Genomic DNA, 20688 nt, shown 5'->3' on the forward strand with positions numbered 1-20688 from the left:
TTTTTCTTTTACACGTAGTTGTCCAATTTTCCCAGCAACACTTGTTGAAAAGCTTGTCTTTCTCCATTGCAGAGTCTTGCCTCTCTTGTCGTAGATTAATGGACCATAGGTGCATGGGCTCTATGTCCTTCATTGATCTGTATGTCTGTTTTTATACCAGTAGCATGCTTCCCAGTTGGCAGAGTGGTAAAGAACCCATTTGCCAATTCAGGAGACGCAGGAGACCTGTGTTTGATCCCTGGGTCGGGAAGATTCCCTGGAGGAGGAAATGGCAACCCGCATCGTATTCTTGCCTGGGAAATCCCATGGACAGAGGAGCCTGGCGGCCTACCATCCATAGAGTCACAAAGAATCGGACACGACTGACTAAGCACGAAACACCATGCTATTTGGATTGCTGTAGTTTTGTAGAGCAGTCTGAAGTCAGAGAGGATGGTAACTCCCAACTTTGCTATTCTTTCCTCAAGATTGCCTTGGCAATTTGGGGTCTTTTGTGGTTCCATGTAAATTTTAAGGTTACTTTTTCTGGTTCTATGGAAAATGTCATGGGTATTTTGATAAGGATTGCATTAAGTCTGTAGATTCCTTTGTGTAGTAAGGTCATTTTAACAATATTAATTCTTCTGCTCTAAGAGCACCAGATATTTTTCCATTTTTTTATCATCTCCAATTTCCTTCATCAATGTTTTATAGTTTTCTTTACTTCCTTGTATAAGTTTATTCCTTAATTTTATTCTTTTTGATGCTATGGAATTGCATCTATTCTAAATGGATTAAAATTGCTTCCTATTTTAAATAGGATGGTTTTATTTTCTCTTCATGATAGTTAATCACTGGTGTGTAGAAAAGCAACAGATTTCTGTGTATTAATCTTGTATCCTGGAACTATGCCAAATTCATTTATTAATTCTAATAGTTTGAGGATGGAGACTTTAGGGTTTCTATATAAAGTATCTTCTCATCTGCAGTTTTACTTCTTTACTTCCAATTTAGAAGCTTTTTTTCCCCTTGTCTTATGCTGTGGTTGATACTGCCAATACTATGTTAAATAGTAATGGGCATTCTCAGCTGAGTTTGTCATAAATGACCTTTATTGTGTTGAGATACGTTCCTTGTATGCCCACTTTGCTAAGAGTTTTTATCATCAGTGGGTGATGAATTTTGTCAAGTGATTCTTCTTCATCTATTGAGATGATCATGTGATTTTTCTGTACTTTTGATAACATGGTGTATCACATCCATTGGTTTGTGAATGATGAATTGTGTCCCTGAAATAAACCCGACTTGATCACATTATATGATCCTTCTTATATGTTGTTGGATACGGTTTGTTAATATTTTGTTAAGGATTTTCAAATCTATATTCATCAAAGCTACTGGTCTAAGATTTCTTTTCTTTTCTGTAGCTCCTTTGTCCGGTTTTGGTAATAAGGTGATGGTGCTCTCAGGCTTCCCTGGTGGCTCAGACAGTGAAGATTCTGTCTGCAGTGCAGCAGACCCAGGTTCAATCCCTGGGTCAGGAAGATCCTCTGGAAAAGGGAATGGCAACCCGCTCCAGTATTTTTGCCTGGAGAATTCCATGGACAAAGGAGCCTGGTGAGCTACTGTCCGTGGGGTCACAAAGAGTTGGACACGGCTGAGCAACTCACACTTTCACTTCACTTTCAGCGATGCCCTCATGCAATGAGTTTGGGAGTTTATCTTCCTCTTTAAACTTTTGGAATAGCTTGAGAAGGATAGGTATTAACTCCTAATTATATGTTTGTTATAATACTCTTGTGAAGTTGTCTGGTCCCGGACTTTTGATTGCTAGGAGTGCTTTTATTTAGAAATTTGATTTCACTACTAGTAATCAGTCTGTTCAAATTATCCATGTCTTCTTGACTCAACCTTGGCAAGTTGTATCTTTCTAGAAATTTGTCCATTTCTTCTAGGTTGACCAGTTTGTTGGCATATAGCTGTTTGTGGTATTCTCTTATGATTTTTTGTATCTCTGTGATGCCAGTTGTTATTTCTCCTCTTTCATTTCTTATTTTGTTTACTTGGGTCCTCTCTCTCTTTTCTTCTTGGTGAGTCTGGCTAAAAGTTTATTAATTTTGTTTGTCCATTCAAAAAATCAGCTGTTGGTTACATTGATTTTATTTCCATTATTTGTTTTCACTGCTTTATTTCCTCTCTGGTCTTTATTATTTCCTTCCTTCTCCTGACTTTGGACTTTGTTCTTCTTTTTCAAACGCCTTTTGATGATAGATGTTTCTTATCTTTTGAGGAAAGCCTGTGTTGCACTGAAATTCCCTCTTAGAACTGCTTTTGCTGCATCTCATAGATTTTGGAGTGTTGTATTTCCATTTCATTTGTCTTTCATTTCACCTGTGGTGGGAAGACAGTCATGGGGCAACACAAACTGATCAATAAAAATATCCCCAAGGAGCTTCCAAAACATCCTTCTAAGTGATTTTAAGGCAGCCCTGAGGATTTCCAGAATGCTTCAGGAATACACGGGTCTCCTACAAAGTCAAGACTAACTACGTTGGTTTCTGAACAAAGCTGCAGCAAAAAGAGGGAAGGAGAGGTGACCCAGCACCACCTGACAACTGCCTGCCCAGAAGACTTGGACTGTTGGTGGCGTTTGGAGCCAGGAAGGACATGGGAAACACCCGATCTAGTGTCCCAACATCCCAGAGAAGAAAAATACATTGTAACTGACGGAAATGTAATAAAACAGCCCAAAGTAGATGTAACCAGCTATGGATATTGTGAAACATATCACCATCCTATTTACTCAAACATCACTTTCAGTCCAGTTCAGTCACGTTTCATTAAAATACAAAATAAAAGCATACGTACCTCTCTCTACCATCATATATCCCCTCTCTACCCAAATGGTCTCTCTAATCCCTAAACTCTGGCTTTTGTTTCTCTCTACTTGGATGTCTAAGTCACCATTGTATTTATTAATACACAGTGTATTTATTAATACAATTAATACAATAGTCATGATTGTATTTATTAATACTTCTGTATACAGCCTTGAAAATATTTACCTATCATAAAGTTATTATTACATTTTCAAATACACATTTGGATCCATAATCCACATAAAACAGACTATGGACATGGTGTGAAATAAGGGTCAAGTAGAAATATGTATTCTTATAGGACATCATAGAGGCATTTATTGTCCTAGAACCACTTATTGAAGAGTAAAAAGAAAAAAATCTTTTCCCCACTCTCTGCCATAAACCCTGCATCATAAACCACGTGTTCAATGTGTATCAGTGTCTAAATGTGTGTGGGATCTCTATTTCTTGTCCATTAATATATGTGTCTATGTCCCTATCAGTACCACACTATCTTTATTACTATGACTTCATTTGCTAGAATAAAACCTCTCATCTTATTCTCATTCTTCAAGACTGTCTTGACTAATGTTGGCCATTGGTTTTTCCATATCTGTTTAGAATCAATAGAGTCTATCGAACACTTTCTGGAGAATTAACTTTAAAAAAAATTTTCTCTTTCAAACACCACCATGGAATATCTCTATGTTTAGGTCCTATTAAGTGTCTCTTCTTATAATTTTATACATATTTTCACCAAAGAGATGTTGCATATCTTTTTTTAGATTTATATTTAGTTATTTGATAATTTTCATGATTTAAATGTTAACTTCCTCAACATTTCCAACAGTATTATAGTATTTATCAAAATATAATTAATGTTTAAGTTGGTTTTATGGCCCAGCAAATTTGTCAAACTGCCTTATTAACTGTAATAGTTGAACTGCAAGTTCTTGGACATTTTCTACATACACAATAACATCTCAAATATTCAGTTTTATTCCCACTTTTCATGACCTTATGCCTTTCACTTCTATTCCTGCTTATGTGCACTATGTAAAATCTCTAGTATAATACTAAGGAGAAATGGTGATTATGGCTATCCACATGCCGTTTTTTGTTTTGCTCTCAAGCAAAACCACTGTGTGTTTCAACATTAGTATAATGATTGCTGAGGGTTTTTATGGAGACATTTTATCAGGTTAAAAACATAATTTTTTGTTTATACTTTGCTAGAATTTTCATTAATGAACTTCAGCAAATGCTTATTTATTCAATTGAATAATCATATGGCATTTCTCCCCTTTTCAATCAATCTGTTGTTTTATAGCAACTGGATTTGAATAAAAAGTCACCCACTCCTAGGATAAACCCAAATTAGTCCTGATATATTACTTTTCCTTGTTGAATTATTTGACATACCTCAATATTCAAGTGATATTAGCCTATAATATTCCTTTCCCATATTGCCTTTATTGGGTTTGGCATTGAGGCTTTGCTAGTCTCATAAAGGAGATGGTAGCACCTCCTCTCCAGAAAATATCGTGTAGTGTTCCTTGAATATTTTGTTGAGATGTTCAGTGAAGCTTTATGAGCATGGGGCTGTCCTTGATAGAATGCTTTTGAAAACAGAATCAATTAATTTAATATTTAAAGGAAAATGAAAACTTCTTGGGTATATTTCACTATTTTTTAGGGATTTGTCAATTTCGTGTAGATTTTCAAAATTATTGGCTTCCCAGTGACATATAAGATAACATAGATATGACATACACACACACATCTCCCACATACAAACCCCTTCTCAGTTAATGCAAGTATCTTCTCCCACCCCGTGGCTTTACTTTTCACTGTCTTAATAATATTTTGGATAATCAGAATTTCACTTTTATTCATCCTATGCTGTGCTTAGTCACTCAGACGTGCCCAACTCTTTGTGACCCCATAGACTGTAGCCCACCAGACTCCTCTGTCCATAGGGATTCTCCAGTCAAGAATACTGGAGTGGGCTGCCATGCCCTCCTCCAGGGGATCTTCCTAACCCAGGGACTAAACCTAGGTCTCCCACATTGTAGGTGGATTCTTTACCATCTCAGCCACCAGGGAAGCCCAAGAAAACTGGAGTGGGTAGCCTATCCCTTCTCCAGGGGATCTTCCTGACTCAGGAAATAAACCGGGGTCTCCTGCATTGCAGATAGATTGTTTGCCAGCTGAGCTATCAGGGGAGCCACACCTCTATTCATATATACCCAATACATTTTTATGCAGATTAATTTATCCATTTTTACTTTGTAATTATTATTGGTTAGCACTTTCTATGTCTTAAAAATTTTCCCTCTGTTAAGTTTAATAAAGAAATTCTTATTTTAAAAGTGTTTTCCTTTATTTTAAATAATCAAGTTTTATCTTTATTCATAATAAATTTTACTGTAAATTATTTTTGCCATTATTAATCATTTTAAACTCATTTTTTGTCTCCATTCTTTTCAAATTTTGACTCTTTATTTAGAGCGGCTCATTGAACAGTGCAGGGGTTAAGGGCATTGACCCTCCACCTAGTGGAATATCCAAGTATAATTTATGGTTGGCCCTCCCATTCTGTGGTTTCACATTCACTTACATAATCAACCATGGATAGTGTAGCATGGTAGAATTTACAACTGAAAAATAAAAACCTTGTATAGAATGAAAAACGAGATGGTGGAGTAGAAGGACTTGAGCATACCTCCTCTAATGAAAACACCAAAATCACAACTGCTGAACAACCATTTATGAAAAAGGATTTGACATACTAGAAAAGATATTCTACACACAAAGACAAAGAAGAAGGTACAATGAGATGTCAAGAGGGGCTCTTTCACAATAAAATCAAACCCCATACCACCAAGTGAGCAACTGACAACCTGGAAAATAATTATTTCTCAGAAATTCTCCCACAAGAGTGAGACTCCCTAGCCCCACATCAGGCTTCCCAGCCTGGAGATCTGGCACTGGGGCAAAGAGCCCCAAGAGCATTTCTTTTGAAGGCCAGCAGGACTTGAATGCAGGAGCTCTACAGAACTGGGGAAAATGGAGACTCCACTCTTGGGGTACATATACAAGGCTTCATGTGCCCTGGGACCCAGAGCAAAGCAGTGACTCCATAAAGGCCTGGGCCAGACCTACCTGGGGGGCCTGGAGGGTATACTAGGAAGGTGGGATATCCTATCCTAGGAAAGTGTGGCTCACTGTGAGGGCAAGGACACTGGTGGCAGACACTGCAGGGAATGTTCATCAGTGTGAGATCTCCTGGAGGTTGCCATTTGGGCACCAAGACCTGGCCTTACTCAACAGCCTGCAGGCTCCAGTGTTCGAATGCCTGTTTCACAATAAAATCAAATAACCCCATACCCACAAGGTGGGCTACAAACAAACTGGAAAACAATTGGAAAAAGTCCCACTCATCAGCAAACATGTTGCCTAAAGTCATCCTGAGCCAACAACCGCCTAGAAACACATCCCTTGACATGGCCCTGCCAACCAGCAGGACAAAACACAGCCCCACCCACCAGGAGCGAGAACTAGTCCTTCCCACCAGGAAGCCTGCACAAGCCCCTGAACCAACTTCACCCACCAGGGGACAGACACCAGAAACAAGAAAAATTACAGTTCTGCAACCTGAGAAACAGAGACCACAGACATAGCAAGTTAGAGAAAATGAGATGGCAGGAAAATATGTTCCAGATGAAGAACAAGATAAAACCCCAGAAGAACAATTAAGTGAAGTGAATATAGGCAATCAACCTTGAAAGGAATTCAAAGCAATGATGGTAAAGATGATCCACAATCTCAGAAAATGAATGGAGGTACCAACTGAGAGGATACAAGATCGTTTAATAAAGATCTAGGAGATTTAAAGAACAGAGATGAACAATACAGTACAATGTAATTATTGAACAACACAATACAGTAACTGAAATGAAACATACACTAGAAGGAATCAATAGCATAAATGAGGCAGGAGAATGAATACATGAACTGAAAGACAGATTGGTGGAAATCACTGTTGCAGAACAGAATCAAGAAAGAAGGATGTAAAGAAATGAGGACAGTCTGAGGGATCAAAATTCACATTATAAGGGGAAGAGAGAGAGAAAGGACCTAAGAAAATATTTGAAGAGGTAAGAGCTGAAAACTTCCCTAACATGGGAAAGGAAACACTCATTCAACTACAGGAAGCACAGAGCGTCCCATACAGGATAAGCCCAAGGAGGAACACAGAGACACATGTTCACCAAAGTGACAACAATGAAAGACAAAGAGAAAATATTCAAAGCAACAAGGGAAAAGCAACAAATAACACACAAAGGAACCCCGCACCATTATCAGCTGATTTTTCAGTAGAAACTCTGCAGGCCAGAAGGGAGTGGCACAGTATATTTAAAGTGATGAAAGGTGAAAATCTGTAACCAAGAATACTCTACTCAGCAAGGTTCTTGTTCAGATATGATGGAGAAATCAAAAGCTTTAAAGACAAGGAAAAGCTGTGAGAATTCAATGCCACCAATCCATCTTTACAACAAATGCTAAAGGAATTTCTCTAGGTGGAATAAAAGGCCACAGCTAGAAACAAGAAAAGTACGAATGGGAAAGCTCACCAGTTAAGTCAAACATTCAGCAAAGAAAGGAAATCATCCACACACAAATATGATATCCAAACCAGTAATAATGAAGAGAGGAGAGTACACAAATACAGGATATTGGAAATGCATTTGAAATTAAGAGATCAGCAACTTAAAACAATATTGTATTTCAAAACCTCATGGGAACCAAACCTACAGTAGACACACACACACACAAATCCAAACATGATACTAAACATAATCATCAAATCAAAAGAAGAGAGACCCAAAGAGGGAGGGAAGGAAACAGATCTACCAGAAGAAATCCAAAACAATTAACAAGATGGCAATAACATACATATCAATAATTACCTTAACTATAAAAGCATTAAATTCTCCAACAAAGAAACAGACTTGCTGAATGGGTATTAAAATAATGCCCACGTATATGCTGTCTACAGAAGACCCACGTCAGATATAGGCACACATAAAGACTGAAAGTGAGGGGATGGAAAAAGGTGTTTCATGCAAATGGAGATCAGAAGAAAGCTGGAGTAGCAATACTCATATCCAACAAAATAACTTTAAAATAGAGACTGTTACAAGAGACAAACAAGGACATTGCATAATGATCAAGAGATCAATCTAAGAAGAAAATATAACAATTGTAAATATATATCCACCCAACATAGGAGTACCTCAACATATGAGGGAAATGCTAATAGCTGTAAAAGGAGACATCTATATTTTATTATACTGATAATATTATCTTAAAAACTAACGGGTTTTTTCCTCTTTTGCTATTTACTATTTCTTAGTCATGATATCTCATTTTCTTATTGTTTGCTGAGCTGTTTGTATTTGGCTATATGCTCGTCACTATACTTGAAAAATAACTTCTTAGGTGTAATTTGAATTTTGAATAAGTGAATTACTTCTAGATTTGCCATAGATTCTGCCAGGTACTTTGAAAACACAGTCCGTAAGTACAATAACAGAAATTCAAGGCTTGAGAGTCCATTAAAAAATCCAGGTAATTGCAAACTTTCAAGAAATTATTTGCAATTACTAACTCAATACCTCTTTTTTGTTAATTTGAGGATGTAGACTTTTAAGTTCACAGCTTATTGTGGGGAGGGTTTGACTAGACCTGTCTGTTTAGTCTAGACCTCATGATCTTTGATTTCTACACCATCATTTTAGGTGCTCTTCAAACAGAAGCTCCAATTCTGTGGATTTAGCAAATTCTCTCAGAGAAATAGAGTTACCTGTCTTGATTCCCATTATTCCTTCTGTTTTAACCTAATAATAACTCTTGCATTGGGAATTCTTCAAGGCTTTTAAGGTTTCCATACATTTTAAACAAGTTTGTTTGGGGTTGGTTTTGGTGGGAAGATTGGCATGAAATCCTAGCCACTGTTAATGAAATCCTCTAAACATCTCTCCACCCAGATCATTAGGAGCATGTTTTACTTCCCTTTTCACACATGGACACTCTGTTCTTCATACTTTCCCCTTAGTTTAGATTAGAGTAGCATTTTAAAGACAAAATAAACAGTTAGAAAGCTTACATAACAATAAATTAAAATTACCCAAAGACACTAAGTAAAATAGTTATACCATTTTTGCTTGTTTTCCTGTTTTCTGCCTATATCTTTTTGAGATGCATAAGGATATTTCACGAGGTTGCAATCATTTACAGTGGGATAGAAAAGGAATTAAGTTCTTGCAGGTTTACAAAAAGTGCCAAGCTGTGTATATTTGTATATGGGGAGAGGAGCCTTAACTTTCATAAGATTTTTTAAGCGGGCTAATCACAATTCATAAAAGGTTGAGAACTGTATTGGTTTTCAATTCTGACATTTTTGCAAACATTTACTGTATTGTAGGGCTTTCTGTGCCAACACAGAACCTTCCAAGTATTTTACGTGTGTCTGCCAACCCCCTGTGTTACTCTGCAGAACTCTCCCATCCTTTCCTCTCAATGGTGAGTGTCCCCTTCTTCATGTCTCACAGGGAGCACAGCAGTGAGGCGCCTCCTTCTTAGGAGCTAGCGCCCGTGGAGCAGAGATGGGTTTAGGTTGATGGGTCTATCATGGATGGATAGGATCTGAGATGCTTTTCCACAAGGTCTGAGGGCTGTGAACAAAATCAAGTCACTGGGCTTTCTCGGCAGGCAGGGAAGCTTCTGGGACACAAAAACATTCACCTCAGGAGGAGGCAGAAGAATAGAAGCCGTCCCCAGTGTCGTGATTCACTGAGAGCTTGTTGGGGGCTCCAGTGACCTGAGAGAGAAATGGTCAGTGGCAGAGCCTCACTCTTCCCTTTTCTTTCTCTGGCCGTGCTCTCCACCCACCCAGGAGCAGAGCTCCTCAGGGCGCTTGAGAGCTTCTAGAAAGAAGTGGGAGCAGCAAGGGTCTGGGTGGGGCTCAGGACCAGGGGGTGAAGACACGCAGGTTCCATTCCCCGAGGGAGGAGGAGGAAGCAGACAGGTCCCAGCCTTGGTGCCTGTGAGGACAGCATTGAATGTGGTGGGTTTGGGGATCTGGGGCACAGTGCCCAGCCCTGCCCCAGTGCCCTGGGCTCCCATCTCTGTGGCCGGCACTGACTCAGCAGCTGTGCGGGCTAGTGCACTGAAGGCTTCGGTTACTGCCTTCCGCCAGGTCCCTGGCAGTTGGTGGGCAAGCCTCTTGGGCAGCTCTGGGTGATGAAACTTATCCCAGCAGCAGGAGATGGGACTGTGAATTCTCGAGCCCCCGCCCCCCACCCTCACCTTTCCTCCCTCTCCCGGGGGCTCAAAGTCGGGCAGGAGGAAGTAGGGGCAGCAACTGACTGGGCAGCCTCGCCGGGAAGATGCGGCCACTCCTGCTCCTGGTGGCCTTTCTCCTGTTCCCCAGGGCTCGGGCAGGTGAGTGACCATTCCCACCCTCAGGAAATATGCCCAACTCCACCCCATAGACTCTGAAGTCAGACCGCCCAGACACTTGCTAGCCCTGTATCACTGGGCAGCTTGCATGAGTCCACAGTTTCTCAGCTTCAGATTCTGAAGGCAGAAATTATATCAAGCCTACCTGGAGAGTCGCTATGAGAGTTAAGTGATGGAGTGTACATAAAGCTCTCAGAACCACCCTTGTACATACTACCTGCTATATAAATGTGCTCTCTGAACTGAGTTTGCAGCCCCTGTGTCAGAGCCTAGGGGATCAACATACAGCGATAGCGGGCCCATCAGCCCATCTCTAGATCCTTAAATTCATGAGCTGGACTCACAGGCATCTGGAAAGTTCCCTGAGGAAGAAAGTGCCACAGAACTTCAGGGACAGGCCCCTCCAGAGGGCTCTGGGTTTGCCATCCCCACAGCAGAGAAACCCTCCTGTGAGGGAGGCCGCACCTGGTCCTGCCTTCCGTGCAGGTGGGAGGGCGCTGAGGCTGGATGGAGAGCCAGCAGCACTTCCTGCAGGGTCCTGGAGCCTCATCAAGTTCTGTGCCCTGCAGACCCCTTTCTCACCAACCTCCAGCTCACCCTGCCCCTGCAGCATCTCTCCTGCTCCCCAAATTCTTCTGGAGCCACCAAGCTGGTGTCCGCACACCTGCCGGTGCAGAGATAATCCTAGTGCTTCCTTCCAGGGCAGATCATCAGAGGCCGAGGGGCCAGGCCCCATTCCCACCCCTACATGACATTTATTCAGACCCTGACACCAGTGAGTCTGACCATTTGTGGGGGATTCCTGGTGCGTGAAGACTTTGTGATGACGGCAGCTCGCTGCTTGGAAGGTGAGAAATTAAAGAACTTCTAGGCACCTGCAAAGCAGGTTCAGAAGTATTCATGAGAGCAGCCATTGAAGGCAGGTTTCTAGCAATGAACAGGTGAAAAAAGACCAGGAGAAGGCCTGTGTGAATGGATAGAAAGGAGAATCTGATCAGAAAGAATAAGAGGGGGAGATGGTAGGTACACCATGGGGCTCAAATTGTGAATTCAAGCTCTTTCTCAATTTCTTGTAGGGGAGGCAAAATTTAAGGTCACTGAATTTCCCACCACCCCCATCTCAAGGCTGGGGAGACCTAAGGCATGGAGTTCAGCCCCAGAGCCCTCCTGTCTCCTGGTTCCCTTGGCTGAGGTCTCGCTACCCTGGGCAGTCACTTGACCCGTACTGGGGACCGCGGTTCCTGCAGCTCAAATCAACTCTAGGCTCCCTTTCCTTTGCAGCCAAATAAATGTCATCTTGGGGATCCACAGTGTCACCGCTTCTGAATGGACGCAGCAGCGCATCCCTGTTCTCAGACCCATCCCCCACCCCAGATACAATCAGCGGAACAACCGGAATGACATCATGTTACTGAAGGTAAAGACCCTCTGGTTCTTCACCTGGGTGACTTTCTCCCAGCCTGGGGGCCTTCATGTGTCCTGGGACCATGGAGGGGGAATCAGGGCTGACTCCCAGGGTGGTGGTGGGCATGGGGTGAGCATACAGTCCCTGAGTGCCTGCACACTTCCTGCCAGCTGGCGTACAGAGTCAGACAGAATGAAGCCGTGAAGCTGGTAGCTCTGCCTCAGACAGAGGAAATGCTGGACCCTGGGACCCAGTGCACTGTGGCCGGCTGGGGCCTCAGCGGGCTGAACAGGAGAGCAGTCACACTCCAGGAGGTGCAGCTGACAATTCAGAAGGATGGAGAGTGTCACAGTCGCTTCGATTTCTACACTGGCCAAAAGCAGATCTGTGTAGGGGGCCCAAGAGAGGGGAAGTCCACCTTCCTGGTAAGACAACGTAGGGTCTGCTGACAGTGCCCGAGACAGGGGGCCCTGGGCAGAATGGGCAGGGGGACAGGTTCCATCTCCATGGCTACAGCCTGGGGTCCACACCAAAGTGACATGGGGTGGGGAGGGGGGCTTTTCCCCATCCATCTGGTCTCTGGGGGAATTGGAGAGGTACCAGCCACGCAGGATGTTCATGTGCAGTGTTTTCTTGGGGCCAGTGAAGGGGTCTTGACCTGGGTTGGGCAACCACAGTCAGGGCTGAAGCCCAGTGATGGGAAACTTCAGAAGCTTTTCTTCTGCACCCCACCACCCGCCCACCTCACACACAGCCAGCACTGGAAGGAGCTCTCCTCAACCCCCATCTTCTCTGAGGGTTGGGAGAGGGCCACAGGAGTGGGGAGTCCTGGAAAACTGAGTGTCCCTTCCCTCCTCTGCCTGTAGGGGGACTCCGGGGGCCCCCTCGTGTGTAACAATTTTCAATGTTTTTTATTCGAGAGCCAAACAATACTAGGTCACACAGATAGCCATAATCATCATTTCTCTTCAATAATATACTAGAGATTTTAGCCACTACAGTTAAGCAGGCATTAGAAGTAAAAGGTATAAGACAGGGAAGGAGGAAATAAAACTGAATATTCAAGACCTAATATAGAACAAGAATAGCCAGGAACCTGCAGGTCAATTATTACAATTAGTAATTGTCAAATTTTCTGGGCACAAAATCAACTCAAACATTAATCATATATCTCTATGTATGATAATAGTTATGTCACGCGAGTGTATGCTCCTCGGTTCTTTGTCTCGTCACAACAAAAATTTAGAGTGACGGACATTAAAGCCCCCTGGCGGGTCACAGCTCTCGGAGGACAGACCGTGTTATAGCTCTCAGGTCTCAAACAGACCATGTTACAGCTCTTAAATAAATCAGTGTTACAGCTCAGTGTTACAGCTCTATTTATGTAGATAATAGCAGGAAAATCCATCTTTGAGGCGCGAGGGCACGTTGATCCAAAGACGCAAGATGCGAAGAGAAGATCGCCCCATCACGCGGGGGAGAGGGAGGGAGCAAAAAAAAAGGGGAGAAGAGGGCTTTGGCTCCTCTTTTTATATGTTTCTCTGTCCCTGGGCCTGTCTTATGTAAATTGGGCTTAGGCAGGAGCGTTGTTTATTTTACCTGAGGTTCTCACTCCACCTCGGACCTTTCTTTGTTCTATTCTTTGTTCTATTTTCGCGGGCTTTCCCTTCCAGGTCTTTTAGCCACGGCCATTTTGGACTCTTTTTCCCTATTCTAACTACCTAACAGTTAGAAAATGAAATTTGAATAAAACATTAAAATCATGGAAATGGTGAAATAACTAAGTATGAATCGTGAAGATATTGCACATTCATGTTTGGAAGAGACAATATTTTTAAGGTATTCATTCCCCAAAAGTGATCTACAGATTCATTGTACTCAGGAAGTATTTCACAGAACTTTATTGGTTCTAAATAGACGTGGAAAACCAGTAGCCAGCATTGGAGAAGACAGGCTGAAAGGATGAGAATAAGATGGGAGGTCTTGCTTTAGCAAATGAAGTCATAGTAATGAAGATAGTGTGGTACTGATGGCGCCATATAAACAGCGATCACAAGATAGAGACCCCGCACACACTGAGACATTCTACACAAATATAGAACACTTGGTTTATGATGGTTTTATGGCAGAGTGGTGAGAAACTATTTTCTTCCTCCTAAATAAGTGGTGCTTAGGAAAACAAATGTCTCTATGGTGTCTGTAAGGACACATCTTTCTCCATGGAAAAAATCACTTGGCCCTGCGGCACCCTCTCCTGCTCCTTGACGCCGTGGCCCCAGGGTGCCGCTGACTGAGCTGCAGAGAGCAGAGCAGGGGTGTGAGGAGCCTGGAGTCACAGGAGATGCGGCCCAGGAGCCGGGACGGGCGGTGACATCAGGGCAGGGCTGCAGCTGAGGGGACACTGGGGTGACAGACAGCCCTGGGGGCGTGACACTGTGTCTTGTGCTTTTCAATGACATGAGTGCAGGGCTTCTGGGGGCTTTCTCAGGAATATTGTGAAATTAACGTGCGTTTGCACGAGGAACTTATAGAGGTGAGTTTTCTAAAATCCTCATGTCCTCGGGCATCACGCATGCAGGATCTCAGAAAGTGTTCTTTGACCGCACAAGTGGCCTCCCATTAGCTTTTGGCTGAGGTTGCTGGGGATAGTACTGTTGGGATTTCAGGTCACGGGGTGGGTGGAGACAGTGGTGTAGCTAAGGGCCTGAGAGGTGGGGGAGGTGGGGCAGAAAAGTGAGCTGCTCGGGGCCTGGGAAAGAGCCAAGACACCTGGAGAGCTCTGGGTGCTGTCATCTATCACCTTCGATCAATCGCACACCTGCCTCCTATCCTGGACAGGAGTGAGGGGTGGAAGGCACTGGTGCATAAGCTGGGTCCGCTGACAACTCCCGTACTGTGGTTGGTTTGTCTGAGTTGTCTCTTCCTGGCTGGTGTGAGGGATTTTACTTACGTGTGTTTTGTAGCTTCACATCCTCTACCAAATGTACAACCCATTCTTCTGGTGGTGAGGGAGAGGCTGAGACCCATGAAAGATCTTAGTGACAATCTTCCTGCTTGCCTGCCACCTGTCCTTGCTGAGTGTCTATGTGGCATCAAATTTGTGTTCTTCGTTGGAATGGGACCTGGTTCAGAAATTAGAGCTGCACAGAGGGGTCAGGAATCGGGATGTTTAGTGAGATGGGCTACAACCTCAGGAATGGGCATTCACTCACTGGTCCCTGCCCAGGAGGCAGAAAAAGGCCATCAGGAGCAGGAGTAGCTGCATCTTTCCAAAGGTTTGTCCAGGTCACAGCTGCTGGGGTGTCTTCCTTCTAGACAAAAGCACAGGAGAAGGAAGCAGGGGAGGCTCAGTGTCCCCACAGACCTTGAGAGCTGTGCTTCCCCCTAGCCACGTGTCAGCATGCCACAGATGACCACCTTCTCTGCCCTGGATTAGGAGAGAATGACACTGTCACCCCACTCACACACAAAGACTCAGCAGAAGGAATAAGAAAGTGACGCCTGTGGTGTAGCTAGTGTTACCTAGTGCAAGCTTGTACTATTTTGCTAAGCAACAGGCCAATAAATCCCAAGATGAGTTGCTGAAACAAGGAATAGCAACTTTATTCAGAAAGCTAGCAGACCAAGAAGATGGTGGATTCATGTTTCAAAGAACCACATAGCCTGAGTTAGAATTCAGGCTACTTTTATACTAAAAGGGAACCGAGTAAAGTCAAACATTTCCTGGTTCCAGTAGCCTCAGGATGATTGTGTTAATTTCTTCTGTCCTGCAGTCTTTCATCAGTGGGCTTGTTTCCTGTGAGCTAAACAAAGGTATTTTAGCTTAACGTTCATTACCTGGGAGCCAGCGTTCCCAGAGATGTGCCATCAGGTATAATTAATGTTATAGGGAATATACCATTAGCGACTAATGAACAGAATACCAAAGTTCTTCCCTATCACACCAAGAGGCGCTGGATCCCCAGGAGCCCCTCAATAACTGAATCTCCATTTCTCCACTCTTGGTACTTTTATGATTCTGATAATATCATGAATAATTACTCAGTAAGGGAGGTCCGGGGACACGAGTGATTCAGCTCCTGCCCCTGTGAAGCCGACAGGAGGCAGAGGAAGGCCTAGACTAGGTGGCTAGAGAACAAGTGGTGAGGACTATGATGAGGGGTCTGCTTGTTGCCAAGGGTGAGGAAGTGGCTGAACTTGGTTTGGGAGCAGAAAAACCTGGACTCACCAAAGTGAACCAAACAGCAACCCCATTTCCTATCTTGCCAGGATTCCAGCCTCACATTTTTGTGGTGTTTACAATCAGCTCTTCAAATGTAAATATTCTGTGACAGAAATTTTTTTATTCCACTATGCTGAACTAAAGTCTTGGACTTGATACTCGTTGGACCAAAACCACCATCACCAGGTCCTTCAGCATTCGGTGACCTGACTGGCTTGGCTTGTGCTGAGGTATCCAGCATCCCTTGAGCTGAGTTGGGTGCTCTCCCATCCAAATCAGGGTTCCTGTGAGGGGAAGGGCCTTCCTGTCCAGAAATGCTGGTTACTGGTGTGCGGTGATGAGATAAGTGATGGTGATCACCCTAATAATTATTCTCCGCTAATTTTCTCAGTCCAGAGACGAGTGAACCACGTCTCTGGTGTCTCTGGGCTTTGCCATGCTGAACATGTGCAGATGATTCCAGCACTGTCACCAGTATGAGACAGAAGAAAGAGGAATGGAAAGGATGGAATGAGGAGTTCTAAACAAGCCAAGTCCCAGTGAGTTGTGGCAAGAGCATCTTATGAATAAACAGACCAGAAGGAAACATGCTTAACCATTGATGATGATGATCTGAGGGTGGTGAAATTGTAGGCAATTTTAAATTTCTTACTTACATGTTCTGTATTTAGCTATCTTTTCCCTTGTAGCTCAGTTGGTAAAGAATCTGCCTGCAGTGCAGGAGACCCGGGTTCGATCCCTGGGTTGGGAAGATACCCTGGAGAAGGAAATGGCAACCCATTCCAGTATCCTTGCCTGGAAAATCTTATGGACAGAGGAGCCTGGTGGGCTGCAGTCCATGGGCTCGCAAAGAGTCGGGCATGACTGAGCAAACTAACACTTACTTACTATATGATTATATGTGTTGCTTTTACACGCAAAATACACTTTGCCATGGTCGAAGTTCACTCACCATGCAAACGTCCAGCAAATCACTTCACTTTAGCCCAGCCTTCTCTAAGCTTCATGTTTTTAAAATGAGATTACTTTCTTGAATAGATTCTTACATGAAAATTGAAAGATTATTGAAAAATAGAAGAGAAAAAATTATTCAATAAGCTATTGGGTATGGGCCACCTTTGAAATTTTAGGATATCTTGAATCTAAAAAATTTTGTTACTATGACTTTCCTTTATAAAAACATGCATACAGGTGGGAATGATGGAAATGGGAGAGGCTGGCTCAGCCCAAGGTGGAAGAGCTCCCTCAAGGTCATTTGGGGCTGAAGGAGGGTGAGCCCTCAGGACACCAGAGGCTGCACAGAGCCCTGGGCCCGGGACTCCAAGACAGGGCTGTGACAGACACGTGAGCTGAGCTTGCGAATACTGAAGCCCTCCTGAAACTTTCTTAGGCTTCTGACCTCTGTCTCCTCTGACGCGGGGAGGGAACACTCATGGGGTGAGCCACACCTTGGTAAATCTCCCCATTTCTGTTAGGGTGGACAAGTGCCCCCCTCAACCCCAGAGCTTCTCAGGTGGTCCCCTTTCCAAATCTGGACTCTCTTCTGTTGCCCCCTGGGTACTGGGATGGGGGATAGGGGAGTAGGTGTGGACGAGGAGGAGGGCATATGGATCAGACACAAGGGTCGTGGACAAGGGAGTCCAGTGTTCCTGAGGAGGGGTCTCCCTTCTCTGATGGAGCTCACAGGCAGCCTGAGGGGGGTTGGCACTAGGGACATGTGACTGGAGGGAGCTGGCTGTCGGTACAGCAGGTGTTTTTATTCCAGAGATGGAAGGTGGGGGTGGGAGGAGCAGTGTATGTGCTGGTGGGAGGTGGGGGAAGCCACTGACAGATCAGAACTGTGAACAGATGTTTCCCTGACAGAGAAGGTGCCTAACGAATATGTGAATAAAGGAGGAATCAGTGATCTCTGCTCAAGAGATGAAAGTTTATTAAATTCCAGGCAACCTTCCTCCACACATTTTGACCAATGCTTCCAATCCCAGGGAAGATGGAGGGTCAATATCGGGGGCACCTCAGGCTGATCCCTGGCGTTTGTACTGTCTCATTGTTGTCTGGATCCAGTACAGAAAGCTGGAGATTCTGGTGTAGACATCTGGAGTTGTCCCATCATCTCTTCCATAGGACACAATGCCCTGGGCCACACCATCACACACGAGCGGGCCCCCGGAGTCACCCTGTGGGCAGAGAGAGCAAGAGCTGAGCTCACCTTCCTCAGGTCTGGTCTCCCTGCCACCCTGGGGTGGGTGGTCTTTGTTAGGGGTCCTGGCTGATATCAGGGTCTTGTTGTTCCTGAGGTTTCATCTTGGGTTTGACAACCCCGCTGGGCTTTCTGCAGGAAGTCACTGCCCATATATGACTGTGGGGCTGTGTTCACCCCCCAGGGACACAGGACAGAGACCAGATAGGAGGACAGGCTGCGGACACAGGGACGGGCTTTGTTCCCACAGCCCCCCATCCTCACAGCTCAGCTGGACCCAGGGTTTTGCATGGACAACACTGGGGATCTCACCGAGTAAGAATTCTTCCTCTTGTTTGGATCTCCAGCACATATCTGGGTGATGGGGTTGTAGTTTCTGAAGCGAGCGATACATTTCTCCTCACTTTGGACTTCAAGATCTACCTCCTGTAGTTTGTCTGCGGATGGCAGACCTCCAGTCGCCCCCAGCCGGCCACACTGCACATCTTCCCTGGATTCACCTTCTGCCAGCGCCTGGGCAGATTGATGGGGCTCACTGCATCCGTCATGTCAGCCTTCCTAGCCAGCTGAAGGTAGAGGACAAACATTCTCACCTACTGATGGCCCACAGAGGCTGCACAACAGTCATGGGGTTGCCTCCTCACAGCCCTGGGACCACGGAGGGGTGGCACAGGAGGAGGGTCAGGAATGAGGTCATGGGGGATGCAGGGCCCTGGATGGAAGGGTCCCGGAGTCAGTGCAGCCACGGGTCCCACCTGCAGTAACATGATGTCGTTGGCCCGAGTCTTATCATTATACCATGGATGCAGCATGGTTCTTCTCACTGGGATGACCTGCTGGGTCTCTCTTGCTCCCTGATGTTGTGGGCCCCCAGGGTAACATTGATTGAGCTGCACAGAGAGCAGAGAGGGAGCATATGTCACAGGAGAAATGGTCTAGAGGCCGGTAGGAAAGAGCAAAGCTTAAGACAGGGCGGGACTGGAGGGGAGAAAATTCTAGGCCATGGGCTCTGGGGCTGAGCATCTTTGAGCTGCCTGCTTGCTGGCAGCTGAAACAGGATGGCAGTTCCTGGAGTCCACGAGGATGTTCAGTCTTATACAAGCTTGACTGTCTCTAGGGAAACATGAATTTCTCACACGTGCACCCTGGGCTGCAAAGCACAACTTTAGCTTCCTTCCATTCCAGGTCTGATCAGTTGCTTCTCCTCATGTGCCACTGCCATGCACTTGGCCTTCTCCCCCCCAAAGCTCACCTGGCCTTTGAAAAGCTTCCTACATTCCCTGCGAGGGGTCAACAGAAGGTGGGGGCCTGCACACTGCTCCTCACCTTCCCAAGCAGTGAGCTGCTGTCAGCACAAAGTCCTCACACACGAGGAAACCGCCACAGAAGAAAATGTATTCTGAAACCTGGTATTCAATAAATGCCATGTAGGGATGGGAGTGTGGCTTGGCCTCATGGCCCCCGATGATTTTCCCTGAAAGAAAGATTCCAGGCTGCCCACTGTGCTCATGGAGGCAAAAGCTGAAGAGGGGAGATGAGACCAAGGTTGCTGGTCTTTCAGAAAATTCAACCTGAGTTCAGAAATTTCCTTAGATGGACCAGGGCCAGAATGTGCATGAGTGTAGCATCTAAGCAGGTCTGTCCATGTGGGGTGGGTCTGGGACTCTGAGGGTGGGACCATCACTCACCTGCCTCCCCAGTGGGGAACAGAAGAAGGGCTGCCAGGAGTAAGAATAGGACCATCTCTCCAGGAAGGCTGATCAGATCTGAACAGCTGCTGCTTCCTTCTGGTCTTTTAACCCTGAGTGTCTCCTCTGCTGTGGTGGCTGTTATCACAGGAGGCTTCTCAGAAAGTGTCCCTCCACTGTTTGATCAAGTGTTGGGGTCCCAGTGGAGTAAGAAGTTAACGAAAGCCTCTGATAAGTTCTTATCTGTGGGGTGGTGGGCATACTGCATCAGCAGATCTCCGGTCCCTGAGTCCCAGAAACCTGGGCTTTATGATGATAGATCAAAGAATGTCTTCATTTCTGTGGTTCTCCTTAGATCATCACAGTGATTGTGTCTTGGGCCTCTTTGTGTGAGAGACTGTGGGAAACACTGAAGATAAGCTCTATTGCTTCTGGTGGAGGAGAGCTTGCCATCATGATCAGATAAGAACAGTGAGATTAAGGGTGTGGGATGGCCAGAATGGTGTGAAAGTGCTGCTGAAGAGGGCTTATTCCAGTTACTAAATGACTAGTGGTTTAAAATAACACCACCATTGCTTGACCCATGAATCTGCAATTTGCTCATGGTACAATGTGGACAGTACCCCTCTGCTCCCATTGGAGTCAGGGAAGCTTGAAGCCCAGAAGCTAAATCACTTGAAGGCTCCCTCACACTTGTCCAGTGGTTGCTGCTCGCTGTCCTTTGGGCACATTGGTTTCTTGCCACGGGGGCCCCTCATGTCATCTCACTTCATGGGATTTTTTGGCCCCGTCCAAACACAGTGCCT

The 20688-nt window shown here is 44.8% G+C and overlaps 1 protein-coding gene and 1 pseudogene across 1 annotated transcript in view; one reads left to right on the forward strand and one right to left on the reverse strand.

Moving 5' to 3' along the window:
* Positions 1-10264: 10264 nt before the first annotated feature.
* Positions 10265-20688, forward strand: part of LOC122706412 (cathepsin G-like) — a 107861-nt gene continuing 97437 nt past the window's right edge. Inside the window, exon 1 of the mRNA XM_043921557.1 lies at positions 10265-10349. Coding sequence (XP_043777492.1) covers positions 10295-10349 — 55 coding nt within the window. The 5' untranslated portion in view covers positions 10265-10294. The remainder of the gene's footprint in view (positions 10350-20688) is intronic.
* On the reverse strand, positions 17908-19937 carry LOC122706763 (annotated as a pseudogene).

This window comes from Cervus elaphus, chromosome 13 (genome assembly GCF_910594005.1).
Source record: "Cervus elaphus chromosome 13, mCerEla1.1, whole genome shotgun sequence".
NCBI classification, from domain to species: domain Eukaryota; kingdom Metazoa; phylum Chordata; class Mammalia; order Artiodactyla; family Cervidae; genus Cervus; species Cervus elaphus.